This window comes from Eschrichtius robustus, chromosome 4 (genome assembly GCF_028021215.1).
Source record: "Eschrichtius robustus isolate mEscRob2 chromosome 4, mEscRob2.pri, whole genome shotgun sequence".
Lineage (NCBI taxonomy): Eukaryota > Metazoa > Chordata > Mammalia > Artiodactyla > Eschrichtiidae > Eschrichtius > Eschrichtius robustus.
In genome coordinates this window covers 81,342,837-81,356,602 of record NC_090827.1, presented here as the reverse complement: position 1 = coordinate 81,356,602, position 13,766 = coordinate 81,342,837, and the positions used below count along the sequence as shown (strand labels likewise).

Here is a 13,766-nt window from a genome sequence, read left to right as displayed (position 1 = left end):
AGGTGCAGGTGTAGAGTACGTGGATAGTTGCAGGACAAGAAGAAACAAGTAAGTAACTACAAAGATTAGAAGGGGAAGAACTCCCAGTTTCTGTGAGCCCCAAAAACTATGGGAATTGGCCTAATGTTTAGGCCAACTGCTGGCTACATCCTAGACCCAGACATTTTTCCACTGGAGCAGTGAGGATGCAGAGAATGCCTCCTTAGGGGGCAGGGCAGTGGGGAGCATGGAGTCAGGTCAGGGTCACCACAATTGCTCACTCACTGGTGATGCTGGAAAACAGCACCCCAGGGGAGGTATGGATCCAAAATGGAGAATTCCTATTTTAGTGGACATTAGTACTTGATGGGAATGGATCAAATCTCTCAAGTAGACAGAACGGAAAGAAAAAATTGCAAATGAATGGCATGGGTGCTATATTGCACCCACATGCACCTAGAAGATAAAGCAGTAACCATGAGAACACGACATGGGCTCAGTAATAAAACGTCAGACCAAACCTCTCACTTCTTTTCCTGACTGTATTAAAAGACTGTTAGATCAGTACAGGTGGGTAAGTCAATGGCTATTTTCTGTGGAGAATGAGAAAGGGAGCTGTCCAGAAATAGGTGAAAAGATTATTGAGTAATATTAAGGGTCCAATGGATGCTGAAAGTCAGGCATGACACTAATCTGCATCCTTGGGTAATGTTCTCCTCAGTTCGGAAGAGCATGAATATAGGATTGAAAACGTGCTCTTCATATTGACTCTTAGTTGGAGGTCTGCATGGTGTGTATGGCAGAAAGATCTAGGGGCAAAGAAGTTGAAGGTCCTGGTGAGAGAACTGAAGTGATGGTCCCAGTGCACTAGGTTACCTGGGGAAAGAAACGAGATGAGGAGGAGACAGATGGACTGAGAAAACAGGAGGAGATGCGCAGACAAGCAAACACAAGTCTTGTTGGAGTGAAGGGCTGGTGTGGTAGAAATCAAGACATGGGTGACCTGGCAGGGTTAAGGGTTGTGATCATACAGTAAAAGGATAGTTTTTCATGCAGATTTCCTGGAGAGGAATCAGACACTTCTGATAACTACTAGTTGTGTGCCAGCCTAGGAAGTTCATCCTTAAGTCTCTTGGAGGTGGAAGAAGGCAAGGAAATTGCTTGTTAAATTACCCCTGAAACTCAACGTCTTTCTTCCTTAGAGCTGTGGAAGTTGAATTGTTACTATGGCATCTGGGACTTCATCTGATCAACGTAGTACCTCATGGTTTTAATTTTCCTTTGGGATTTTTAAATACTTCTCCATGCAGGAGCAAGACATGTCCTTTTTTTCCAGGAATATAATTAAAAGAGACAGGCTTGAAAAGAACTACAGATGGGTCACACTGGGCCTTGCCAAAGTATGGAATCAGGATATGAAGTAAATCCCATTAATTGCAGCAATTGATGGATCCTACAGAGAGTAAGGCTTACAATTAGAGGTTCTCAAAAGTTTTGAGGGCCACTGGACAGATTGTAAAATAGAACCAAAGTTATTAGCACACATTCAAGCAAAGACTTGTTTGAAGTTGGGCAATTTCTAACTTCTTATGGATAGGCCAGGCCCCACTTGACAGTTCTGTGAAGTCTAATGTTCCATGAAATTTTACCAGGGCCTTTGATAGAATATCCATTTCCTTAATTATAAACACATTTCTTCTCTATTGCAAAGTTTCTCCTTAACTTCACAGATCTGTCAGTGAAAGACAAAACTGGGATACCACATATGGAAATTTGACCAAAGTGGTGCATGAACTAGATGAATTAGTATATAAAAGGTGTTATTCCCTTAAAGAGCTGTTGGATTCATTTAGGTAATCGTCTTTTGATAAATGTACTCTTGCTAGTACAATCTTCTGCTTATCATGGAGTTATAAATCAGAACTGGAAAAGACATCTGGAAACATCTGGCCCCTTCCAAAGCAATAACATTGCAATGTATTTCCTGACATACTACACAGACTCTTCCAATCATTTAGGGTCGTTCTTACACATTAAAAGTTCTCAAGAGGAGGTTCTGGTTTGATTTTTTACATTATATTTCCCCAAAAAGAGCAATCAAATAGCTAGATATACACATTTCCATTTTATAATCACTTCTCATATTATATTCTAATTACTTGTTTAAATGTCTGTCTCCTCACTAGGTTAGCATTCCAAGAAAGGAAACATATATTCATTTCTTTAACCCCCATATGGAGAAGAATATATGTTCTGGGACTCTATTCTGTAGAAACAAGAGTACCAATAGGTGAGTAGCTTTGCATAAGAAGATGTATTGCAGTGTTGTTAAAGTGATAGCAAACTGGAACTAACGTGAATGTCCATCAACTGGGGAATAATAAAAAAAGTATGGTGAATCTCTATGACGGAATATCATTTAGCTTTGAAAAAGAATGAGCTAGAGCTACATCAACTGACTTGGAGGGGACGTCCATTATATACTGCTACATGAGAAAAGCAACTTACAAACAAAAGTATAGTGTGTGATTTCAAATTGTAAAAATAAATAACACCCTGTGAAAAATATATGTTTATAGCTGTGGAGGAACAATCACTAGGGGTGACCTTGAGGATGATGAGAAAGTAAAGGAGAGAGAGTATGGAAGGAGATAAAAATTGAGCTAGCAAAATGAAAAAATATTCATGCCGTAATGCTAAGGGAAAAGTCAGAATGCATGTGTTTTTGTTTTGTTTTGTTTTATTTATTTTTGGCTGCGTTGGGTCTTTGTTGCTGCACACGGGCTTTCTCTAGTTGCAGTGAGTGGGGGCTACTCTCCATTGTAGTGCGTGGGCTTCTCACTGCGGTGGCTTCTCTTGTTGCGGAGCATGGGCTCTAGGCACACGGGCTTCAGTAGTTGTGGCTCGTGGGCTCAGTAGTTGTGGCTCGCGGGCTCTAGAGCCCAGGCTCAGTAGTGGCGCACGGACTTAGTTGCTCCGCGGCATGTGGGATCTTCCCAGACCAGGGCTCGAACCCGTGTCCCCTGCATTGGCAGGTGGATTCTTAACCACTGCGCCATCAGGGAAGTCCCTGAATGCATGTTTTTAGTAATAATATTTTAAAAAGAAAAATTTACCTTTATTGATGTCTTGCTGACTGGTATCAGGCATGGTTCTTAAGGTTTTACATAGGCTATCTCACTTGATGCCTGCACCAACCCTGTGAGGTAGGGACGGTTATTTCCCTCATTTCATAGATGAGGAAACTTGGCCCAGAGAAGTTTATAAATTGACACAGTAAGTGGCAAAGCTGAGAAAAAATAATAATAGACAAATAGGCAAAAAAACGAAATTGCATTTTTTTCTACAGATTAACCTGGTAAAATGAAAATAATCAATTTAATGAGGTGACAGAACTGTGAGTTATTTGTGTTAAATTTTTGCTATTATTTATTATTACTTTTAAATAAAGTAAAATTATTAAAAATAAAAAGAAGAAAATGGGCGGTATGGTGGTTTTGCAAACATGTCCTCAAATACTTTGCCACTCCTCTCGCTGAGAGAAGAGTTCTATGTTTCTTCCCTTTGAATCTGGGTGGGGCTGTGACAGCTCTGACCAACTCCATAGTGTAAGTAATGTTGTGTGTCTCTGGAGGTTGGATCAAAAAAGGCTTCCTCCTGGCTCCCTTTTTGGGACTCTCACTTTAGGGGGTGTTAGCTACCAAGCTGTGAGTCTCACTTGGAGAGAAACAAATGCCCCTGCCAACAGGCAGCATCCACTGCCAGACTTCAGGTGGTGCCAGCCCCTAGAACCTTAGTTCCTTCCAGCAGAGTTCCCAGACATTGCTGAGCAGAGACAAACCATAAGCTATTTCCTGTCTAGATGTCTAATCTCCAGAATCTTCCATGGGCAAAAAAAATGGTTGTTGTTTGTTGTTGTTGTTGTTATTTTGTTATTGTTTGGTTAGGGGTCTTATTTATTTATTTTTGCTCCTAAATTATACAACAACAGTCGAAATAGATGAGGACCTTCTACAGTGATGTTTGTCAACTTGGGGTAGGTTTCCCCTTGGTCTTATTTTTCTGCTCCCTTTAGGTATTTTGCGATGATTAACTTTATGTGCCAAGTGGCTGGACCATGGTGCCCCAACATTTTTTTTTTTTTTAAACTTTGGGTTTATTTATTTATTTACTTATTTATTTATGGCTGTGTTGGGTCTTCGTCTCTGTGCGAGGGCTTTCTCTAGTTGCTGCAAGTGGGGGCCACTCTTCATCGCGGTGCGCGGGCCTCTCACTATCGCGGCCTCTCTTGTTGCGGAGCACAGGCTCCAGATGCGCAGGCTCAGTAATTGTGGCTCATGGGCCTAGTTGCTCCGCGGCATGTGGGATCCTCCCAGGCCAGGGCTCGAACCCGTGTCCCCTGCATTGGCAGGCAGATTCTCAACCACTGCGCCACCAGGGAAGCCCTGTGCCCCAATATTTGGCCAAACATTTTTCTGGATGTTTCTGTGAAGGTGTTTTTGTGGAAGAGATTAGCTTTCAAAATGGTGGACTATTAGTAAAGCAGGTTACCCTCCATAATGTGGGTGGGCCTTACCCAATCAGTTGGAGACTTTCATAGAGCAAAGACTGATCTCCCCAGAGCAAGAAGGAGTTCTGCCAGCATGCTGCCTTTGGACTTGAACTGCAGCTCTTCCCTGAGTCTCCAGCCTGCCTGCCAACCCATCAGACTTTAGACTCACCAAGCTTCCAGGAATGTTTGCCAATTCCCGGAAAACTCTTTCTCTCTCTCTCATTGGTCTGTTTCTCTGGACAGCCCTGACTAACACACATATTATACTTTTCACTCTACTTCCCAAACTCCTCACCAATTCCTCCAGCATGCTAACCTCACTGTAGTATCCAAGCAAATCTGCTCTGTTTAACGTCATATGCATTTGATGTATTTAAGAGGGCTAGAAAAGAGACTAAAGCTGGCTAGAGAGTCAATCTTCTAAACTTCTTCCTCTTCCTCCCTCCTTAGGACATAAATCATAAGCAATATACATCTGTTGTCAATAAGTGAGCAGCACCTATATAGGATGATAACACCAAGGGTAGAAAAATCTAAGCAGATAAGGACCTGGGAAGGAGATCAACTGTGGATTTTGCACTGAATTACAGAATGGCATATGCCATTAAGAATACCCAAGTGACAAAATGATCAGGCAAAGCAAAAGAAAAGGTGCAGCTTACCCCTCGAAGCAGTGGGCGACTGTCAGAACCCACTTCTTGGCAATGAGGACACAGCCACAAATGTGACCACTGGGTTCACTCTGCAGGGAACACTGCCAGGGCCACCTTCCTGGGCGACTCGTCCGACCCCCAAGGATCCTCTTGTTCACTCGGGCAGCAGGGCGGCGCCCACAGTCTACCAAGGAGCAGGAGACAGCATGTAACTCACTACCAAACCCAGCTAGATGCTTGCATCTTTGCTGTCACGTACAAGTGATCATTTTTTCCCTTGAGCCAATCCAGTTAAATTAAGTTCATATCCCATTGTTACACCACTAATTCTCTCACCTTGTTTAGTACATAGAAGAGAAATCTTACTTCTGCTGTGACAGGACTGCCTAGATTTGGAAACATAAAATGGCATACTATTCAGTTACATATTTATTGTTCACTTCAAACACTTTACCAGTGAAAGGCAAGAAATAGCTTATACTTAAGTCAGGAATTCTCAAGGCAGGGCTGTGGTCAGATATCACCTTGGAGGTGGAGGTATATGAAGGATGTACTTTTTTAAAGTGTATTTAATATCATCATTATACAATTTCACATTTGTGGGAAGAGAAACTACTGTTAGTAAAGTTTCCCACATCATCTTGGCTGGTGGCACCACCCATAATACTGACTCAATGATTTTCAAAGTAGGGAGAGGAAAAGGAAAGGCATTAGTCTGCTTCTCAGAATGTATGGTGAGGAGGGAGCATGTCAGACTTTTATGCTTATGGAGAGGACATGTATGTCCAAAAGAAGCTGAGAAATAGCTTGAGAGAAATAAAATATTACTTCAAAAAGTCAGAGAACAGAGAAAGGAATTGAATATTTAGACTAGAAAAGAATCTTGAGACTTTTTTTTATTATCTTTTTTTTTAAGTTGAAGTATAGTTGATTTACAATATTGTGTTAGTTTCAGGTATACACCATAGTGATTCAGTTTTTTTCTGATTATATTCCATTATAGGTTATTATAAGACATTGAATATAATTCCCCATACTATACAGTAAATCTTTGTTGCTTATCTATTTTATGTATACTAGCTTGTATCTGTTAATCCCATACTCCTAATTTGTCCCTCTCCCTTCCCTTTCCCCTTTGGCAACCATATATTTGTTTTCTATGTTGCTGAGACTTTCAATGTTAAACTGTGTATCTATGATTAGCTGACAGGAAGAAGGGGATTAAATTCATCCCATGTAACTCTAGATGGCAGGGGAGAACTTATAGAAAAAGTGCATTCAGGAAAGGAAGAACTTTCTAAAAATCAGAGTTTAGCTTTGAAGGCAAGAACATGGTTTAAGCATCTATCAATGTGGCTGCACAAGAGAATTCAGCTTAGGGTACACTAAGTTTTAACCACAAAGTTCTCTTCCAAGCATTTATTCACAATGCAAATTTAAAAGAAAAAAAAACATGTTGGGACTGTCAAAAATACTATGACATGCTTAGAATCCTAGGTATGTCAGAAAAAAGAAAAACAACCCTAACTATGTCATTTCCACCTTCCTTTTTGAAGATCTACTGTCTTTTCATTTCTTGCTAAATTTGCATGGGGATATGTGTATACAATAAATTACATAATACAGAAAAAGCACATTTGCGTTTTGCCTTCTCACAACCTGAAGTCGCATCTCCTCCTCACTCTCTATTTCGTTATCCTTAGTTTCTTTGTAACACTTCCAAATATCTGAAATTCATTTTGTTTATTACTAGCTTAGCGTCTCTCTGTCTACCTCTGCAATGTACGTTTCCTGAGACCAGGGTCCTTGTCCCCCTCATCCACTCCTACATCCCCACAGAGTTTAACAATGAACTTGGCATAGAAGAGATACAAATAATTAGTTGTTGTTAGATCTTAAAGTCATATCTTTTAGGAATAGGAAAAGACCAAAGACTATGTATCTCAACTCTTTATTTTAAAGGAAATTGCGGTTTATAGGATCACACATCTAGTTGGCAAGCCAGGACTAGAACAGGTCCACCAACTCCCAACTTAGAATGAATTTATCTATCTATCTATCTATCTATCTATCTATCTATCTATCTATCTATCTATCTGACCTGAAAGGGATTTTCTGGCAGTCCCAGTTTGGGGAAACAAATCACTGTTGAAAGACTCAGGTCATTGGAGGAAGTGCTTCAGTTGACAACTATTCAGAAATTTGGTTGCAAGTTTGGTCTATGAGGAAAATGTCAAGACATTCTAAAGAGAAATGGCCCACCTTTAGTTTTATTCTTTAGAGTTCTTATGTACTGATTTCTCTAACAGTTACTAAAAGCTTTGGAGTCAGATAAACTTGGTTTGAGTTCAGAGACTATCACTTATCATCTGTGAGCTGTGAGTTTTGAGCAAGTTATTTAAATACTCTATAGCTATGTCCCTATAATGTAACAAGCACTAAATGAGTGTTAATTCCCTCAATTTACCTTTCTCCTGCACCTCTACCCAAGATGAGGGAGGCAATGTTGCCATGATTTTTTAGGGGAAAATTTTCAGAAGTGTATTTTCAAGGTTACTTGATTATAATTTTATTTTGTGTCTGTTTTTTCCTCAGGCTCTCCCAGTTTTATCAGTTGCCATTATTTCAATTTCTTCTGTTAACTAGTCCCATGTAACATCTGTAGAAAGTGTAGATATTAAGAATTTATTTTTAATAGGATGTGAAAAAACTCCAAGATGAGAACCCAAGTTCCTCCTCCTTAACCATGATAGTTTCTGCAATCATCATTCAAGAAAAATGTAATGAGCCAAGAGAAAAAGATCTATGTCTACAAAGAAGAAAAAAAGCCAAATGATGTTGAAATATAAAGGCCCATAGCTATTCTATGGAAGCTCTTTTTTGATGTGACAAATGTGGATTATCTTAAAATTAGAAACAGAAGAAGGGTCCTGATGAGAGATGTTTGCTCCATAATCCACTCTACACAGCTCCAGTGGTGGGTGTCTTACCCTTTTACCAGCAGTTCATGCAAAGTGGTCCCATTAAGGCTTTCCCAGTCGGAGTGCAATGTCAGCCACTGCTGGTCTTGCTCCTGTTCCTGTATCAGTTTGGTCACAGATGGTTCTCTGACAGAAGGGCAAACACCAGATAAATATTCAAAGTGCAATGATCTTTGACCAGGCAATATCATTATTTAGCACTTACTCTCTTATAAAAAAGAAGCATTAAGTTATAAGCCAATATTTCAACAGGGGGATGAGTATTCAAAGAAGTTTGGCATGGAACGTGATGAGCAAGAGGGGAAGCTACTAAAAGTATCCTGAAGTGATAAAGATCCACACCGTTACAGCTATTTTAGTCATTCTCTCTGCTGACATGTATTTGAACTTTGTGAGGTGTTGGAATTCTAACATATACGATGTAAAAGTTCCAAGACCTGAAAAACAAGAGCAACTTTAGGCAGGGATCAAAAGTAAAATTTATCTGCCTGGAGTATTTTTTCCTTCACTTTTCTTGCCCAAGGTATTCCTGCAATAAAGCAATACCTTAAAATAAATAATAAGTAAAGAGAATCAATGGCCATTTAGTGTCTGTTCAGACAGTATAAAATTGTAAGTGGAATTTTTTCAACATACTGCAGAATCTTTATGCACTAAAAATAAGGAAGGTGTCTAGAAAGTAGAGACAGGAGTTAGACGACATCATTTTGCTGTTTACCTATATTCTCACTCAAACTCCACCAGTACTTTCCTGTCAATGTCTCATTCAATCATCAAATAAATATGCTTGTACCCAAGATGTACCCAAGATTTAAAACCTTAGGTTTCAAAAGTGTTTGGGTTTTTATGTAAAATATCCTATTCCTCATGAAATAATTGGTTCACTTAGGCAATCCATATTTGAAGAAAATCTTTTGGATTTTTATCACCTGATGCTATTAAGGGTAGGAGAGGTAGAGGAATTCATTTTAGATAGGAGGAACGAGGGCTCCTTCTGAATCTGGAAGTAGGAGAGAAGGAAGCAGGTACTTAGTTGGATTTGGAGATGGGGAGAGAATTCAAGAGAATTCATCAGGAGAATTCAAATCAGACAATCAGACAGTCTTTTCTTTTCAAGTAGGAGGGGGGCTCCTCGAATGAAGGTGTGTGGGGGGGTGGCAGGGGTGCATAATGGTGAGGAAAGTGACGTGTATATGAAATTGTTCCCTGGTGGAAGTATTTGGAGAAACACATCAAAGATAACTTAAAAAGAATGGCAAGCAGTGCTGAGGATTCAAATGAACCTGGAAATCTTGAAGTTGTAGTAGCATCAAGTCTGTGAGCTTAGTGACTTTCTTTTTTTGATAATGGAATGCCAATTTTTTGTAAAAAGGGGGGGCACAGGAAGGGAAGAAAAGTTAGATTCAGCAGCATTGAAAGAAAAATTATCACTTCCCCTGGTTACCGATTATTTTAAAACTACTGTCATTACAGAATAGAAAATAAAAGAAACAAAATCCTCCCCAAATCCAGTTATTTTAAAAAGAATAAAACCCTCTAAAGAGAAGACTTGAGGATAGAATAAGAACCAAAGATTAAAAACAAAACAGAGTCCTTAATCATGGATGAATTCTAATCATTTGATTTAAAAACAAATGGCATAAACCCTGCCCATGCTTTAAGAAGCATCGCACAAGCTTTAATTTATTTAGAAACTTGAATGAACTGTTTTATATTTGAAGATGTCACAAAACCTACTGCAAAATGAGAATTCTTTCCTTCACCAAAATGAGGCTCTGGCTTTTCAGTAATCCCAGAAGTGCTGTATGCAGAGGCACAGTGGGATGGAAAATACAAAAATCAGAGGCCACACACACCACTCATGGTGTTTCTCTTGATAGCTGCATCCTGAGAATTCCTTTCTGCAATAGAACAATCTGTGGCCTCCTAAATCCAGGCATTTTACCCGCAAAAAGCCAAAGGAAGATCGGCTTCAGATTTGTTATTTAATGAAATCATTCTTTAGGCAGATATTCACAGGGCAACAGGGACTTGCATGGGGACAAGTCAGCACAGGATTTGCACTGATGCTAAATAGGAAAATCATTGCAAAGGACGCTTTAGTCTTTCAACTCGCGAGGTCCCTTCAGTCACCTCAAGGGATATTTTTGCATTTCATTCATTAACCTCCAACAAGAAAGGCAATTTAGCCTGAATCTCTCAGTTACACCAAGTGGAAAATCTAAGAAATTCATCATCAACAAGAAGGCAGTATCATTACAAAAGTTAGTTTCCCATGAAATTCTGAAACCCCAGCATGCTTCTCATGCACAGAAATAAATCTTGCAGCCCTAGAAATGTCATCTTATGGCCCATTAAAAAAATATCAGTGAATCCATATGTCGGCTTCTGCCATTATACAGAATCTGAGCATCTGTGTGATTTCAACTTTTACTTTTTTCTTTAAATTTTTAAAATCATGAAAGTAATACTTATACATGGAAAAAACCCAAACATTATACAATGAAAAAATATCCTTCCCATCCAAGATGTATAAAAACCATCACTGTAAATAGCATTTGAGTATTCTTGCCAAGCTTTTTCTGTAGTCCTTGTACATACACCCCTCTTTTTTTAGTCTATACACATTGTTCTGCGTGGTGTTGATGATGTTTTCATTTAATGATTTATCTTGGAAGTCTTTGCATAATAATAGCTATAGATAATAATAATGATATTATTATTATTATTAACTAATAACTATTTTCTGTAGGGCAAGCACTAAAAGATTAGTAACTTGTTTTATATTATTTAATCCTCTCAACAACTTTGTGAAGTATGCTTTATTATTATTCCCCATTTTGGAGATGAAAAAATTGAGGCAAAGCGAGAATAAGTAATTTTCCCAAGGTCACACAGCTCTGGTATTGAGTCTCTTTGGTCGGACATCAGAGTACCACTTCTAACACTATGAACACTACGCAGCCCTCCTCTATTAAGGGCACACACCATGTTCTTTCCATAGCTGCAAAGTGTTCCATTATATGGATGTACATTTACTTTACCAATCCACTATTGAGGCCGTTTCCAATTTCTGGCTATAACAAAAAAAGCAGCAGTTAATACTCTTAACCATTCACCTTTGCTTACATGCACACATGTGACTTGAGAATAAGTTCCTAGAAATAAAATTATTGAATCAAAATGTAAATTTTTTATTAACTTCCCCTTCAAAGAGTAATGTCAATTTACAAACTTATCAAGGGTAGGTTTGTCTATACTTTTAAATTTGTATAACTACGTACATAATGTAAGTCATGCTATTAAAACATATCTGGAACTTAACTGCTCAAATTCTGTTTAACAGTTGGTGACGCATTTGACTTATCTTTTTCCATATTATATCAAGAGACAAATCCTGTTGGGTAGAGAGCAAAAGAGCAAAAAAGCATCTTGCTTGTGATGAAGCATCAAAGTCACTGTATCCTAAGGGAGTCTGAGCAGGGGATGCAGTCAGACCCAGATGCTTCCAGAGCAGCTATGAAATCATATACAGAGAAGGAAATTTAAGCAACAATCTACTCCAATGTCCTCTTTTGACAGTGTGAGAAAACTAAGACATAGACCCATCCCAAACATCTGAGGGGCCCAGAGCGAGAGTATAAATGGAGGCCCATATGTCTACATATTTAGATATTATAAATCAAGTTAACAAGCTGTTAAAGAGAACATATTCTATCTTCCCATCTTGATCAACATATCTTCTAGGTTCAAATACAGAATTCTTGGACTCCTTGGAACAGTGGTTTTCAAACTTTAGCATTCATTAGAATCAACTGGAGGACCAGTTACAACAAAGATTGTTGGCCCCATACCCAGATTTCCAGGTTTGATAAGTCTGAGATGGGGCCCCCAATTTGCCTGTCTAACAAGATGCCAGGTGATACAGATGCTGTGGTCTGGGACCACACTTTGAAAACAGTTCACCGGGCTCCAGGTGGGCATACCTCTGGTGGGCAGACTCTTTGCCCCATGAGGTGAGGCACAGCTAAGGAGAAAGACCAGAGTGGTCCCTCTAAATCAGGGTTTCTCACCTTTGGCACTACTGACATTTTATGCCAGATAATTATTAGCTATGCGGGGCTGTCCTGGGCACTGCAGGATGTTCAGTATCACCCCTGGCTTCCACACACAAAATACTAGTATCACCACACCACTCCTGGACTGACAATCAAAAAGGTCTACAGGGGCTTCCCTGGTGGCGCAGTGGTTAAGGATCTGCCTGCCAATGCAGGCGACACGGGTTCGAGCCCTGGTCTGGGAAGATCCCACATGCCGCAGAGCAACTAAGCCCGTGAGCCACAACTACTGAGCCTGCGCGTCTGGAGCCTGTGCTCCGCAACGGGAGAGGCCGCAGCAGTGAGAGGCCCGCGCACCGCGATGAAGAGTGGCCCCCGCTCGCCGCAACTGGAGAAAGCCCTTGCACAGAAACGAAGACCCAACACAGCCAAAAATAAATAAATAAATTTAAAAAAAAAAAAAAAAAAAGGGTTTACAGACATTTCCTAAAGTCCCCTCGGGGCAAAGTCACCGCTGGTTGAGTTCTGGGGTCCAGGGCAAGGTCCCTCTGCTCTGGGTCTAAAAGCAGTACTGCACAAAGAAGCAAGAGAATTTCACTCAAATCTGCTTCTTGAAATGTGTGGCCATAAGACACATATAAAAAATGTATAATTCCCCCCATACCCACTGAAATGAGAAAATAGAACATATCTAGAATTCTGAAACATCCTGATATTTTGAAAGGAAGTCTATATTTTAAGGCTTACATGAACAATCAGATCTCTAGACAACTTGGCTTATTCTTATCCCACTTTCAGGTCACTTGGTGTTGAGTAACGAGGCATTTCATGCTTGTATTATAATTACGTAGGGGCTGCTTACCTAAAAAATGAAAGGCAGCACAAATCGCACAAAGCAAAGGGCTTCTTTACTTTTGTCAGCAAGACAGTAGTGCAGGACTTACCTAGACATGCCATACATTCCAGTGGAAGGACCAAGTCTATTCTATGGCATCTCTTCCTCGGGAAAGTCATGAGTCTTCAACCTCAGTACTGATGGTTAGTCTTGAAATACAAATGCCTTGTGTAGTGGATACAATATTTGCAATTCTAAATATCCTCCTCAGAACTTGGAACCTTTGTGTTAAACATTTCGTATCTGATTTCAAAAATCTTATCTTAAACCCTGTCATGTTATTGTCTCTGTTTGGTTCCTATAGTTTAGACATGTTAATATTAAAAGCTAGTTAAATTATTTTGCCAGGTAGAAGGAAGACCTAGAAATATTGACAGAAAGGCATCATAGGTTGCAAATAAACACAAGTGAACATGACCATAGAATTGTTTGTCTGGTTAGATAGCTCAGCTTACACTTTATACAGCAAAACTCCCGTCAATAGAAATGTTTCAAAGAAGAGCATAAAGTCTGAGTTTATTTTTCTAGTAATATAAGTATTTAAAAATATTTTTTATTGTAATCTTAACTGAAAATATATAATTTTATTCATTTATCTACCTCAAAGGTAGAGTATAATAACTGTATTAGGCCATGATTTACAGGTAC

General features: G+C 39.4%; 1 protein-coding gene across 1 annotated transcript in view; it reads right to left on the bottom strand.

Moving 5' to 3' along the window:
* Positions 1 to 13,766, bottom strand: part of CORIN (corin, serine peptidase) — a 220,436-nt gene that overhangs the window by 29,897 nt on the left and 176,773 nt on the right. The window contains exons 16-18 of the mRNA XM_068542232.1: positions 8,175 to 8,291; positions 5,521 to 5,570; positions 5,194 to 5,368 (exon numbers count right to left, since the gene is read on the bottom strand). Of these exons, the coding sequence (XP_068398333.1) occupies positions 5,194 to 5,368; positions 5,521 to 5,570; positions 8,175 to 8,291 (342 nt within the window). The remainder of the gene's footprint in view (positions 1 to 5,193; positions 5,369 to 5,520; positions 5,571 to 8,174; positions 8,292 to 13,766) is intronic.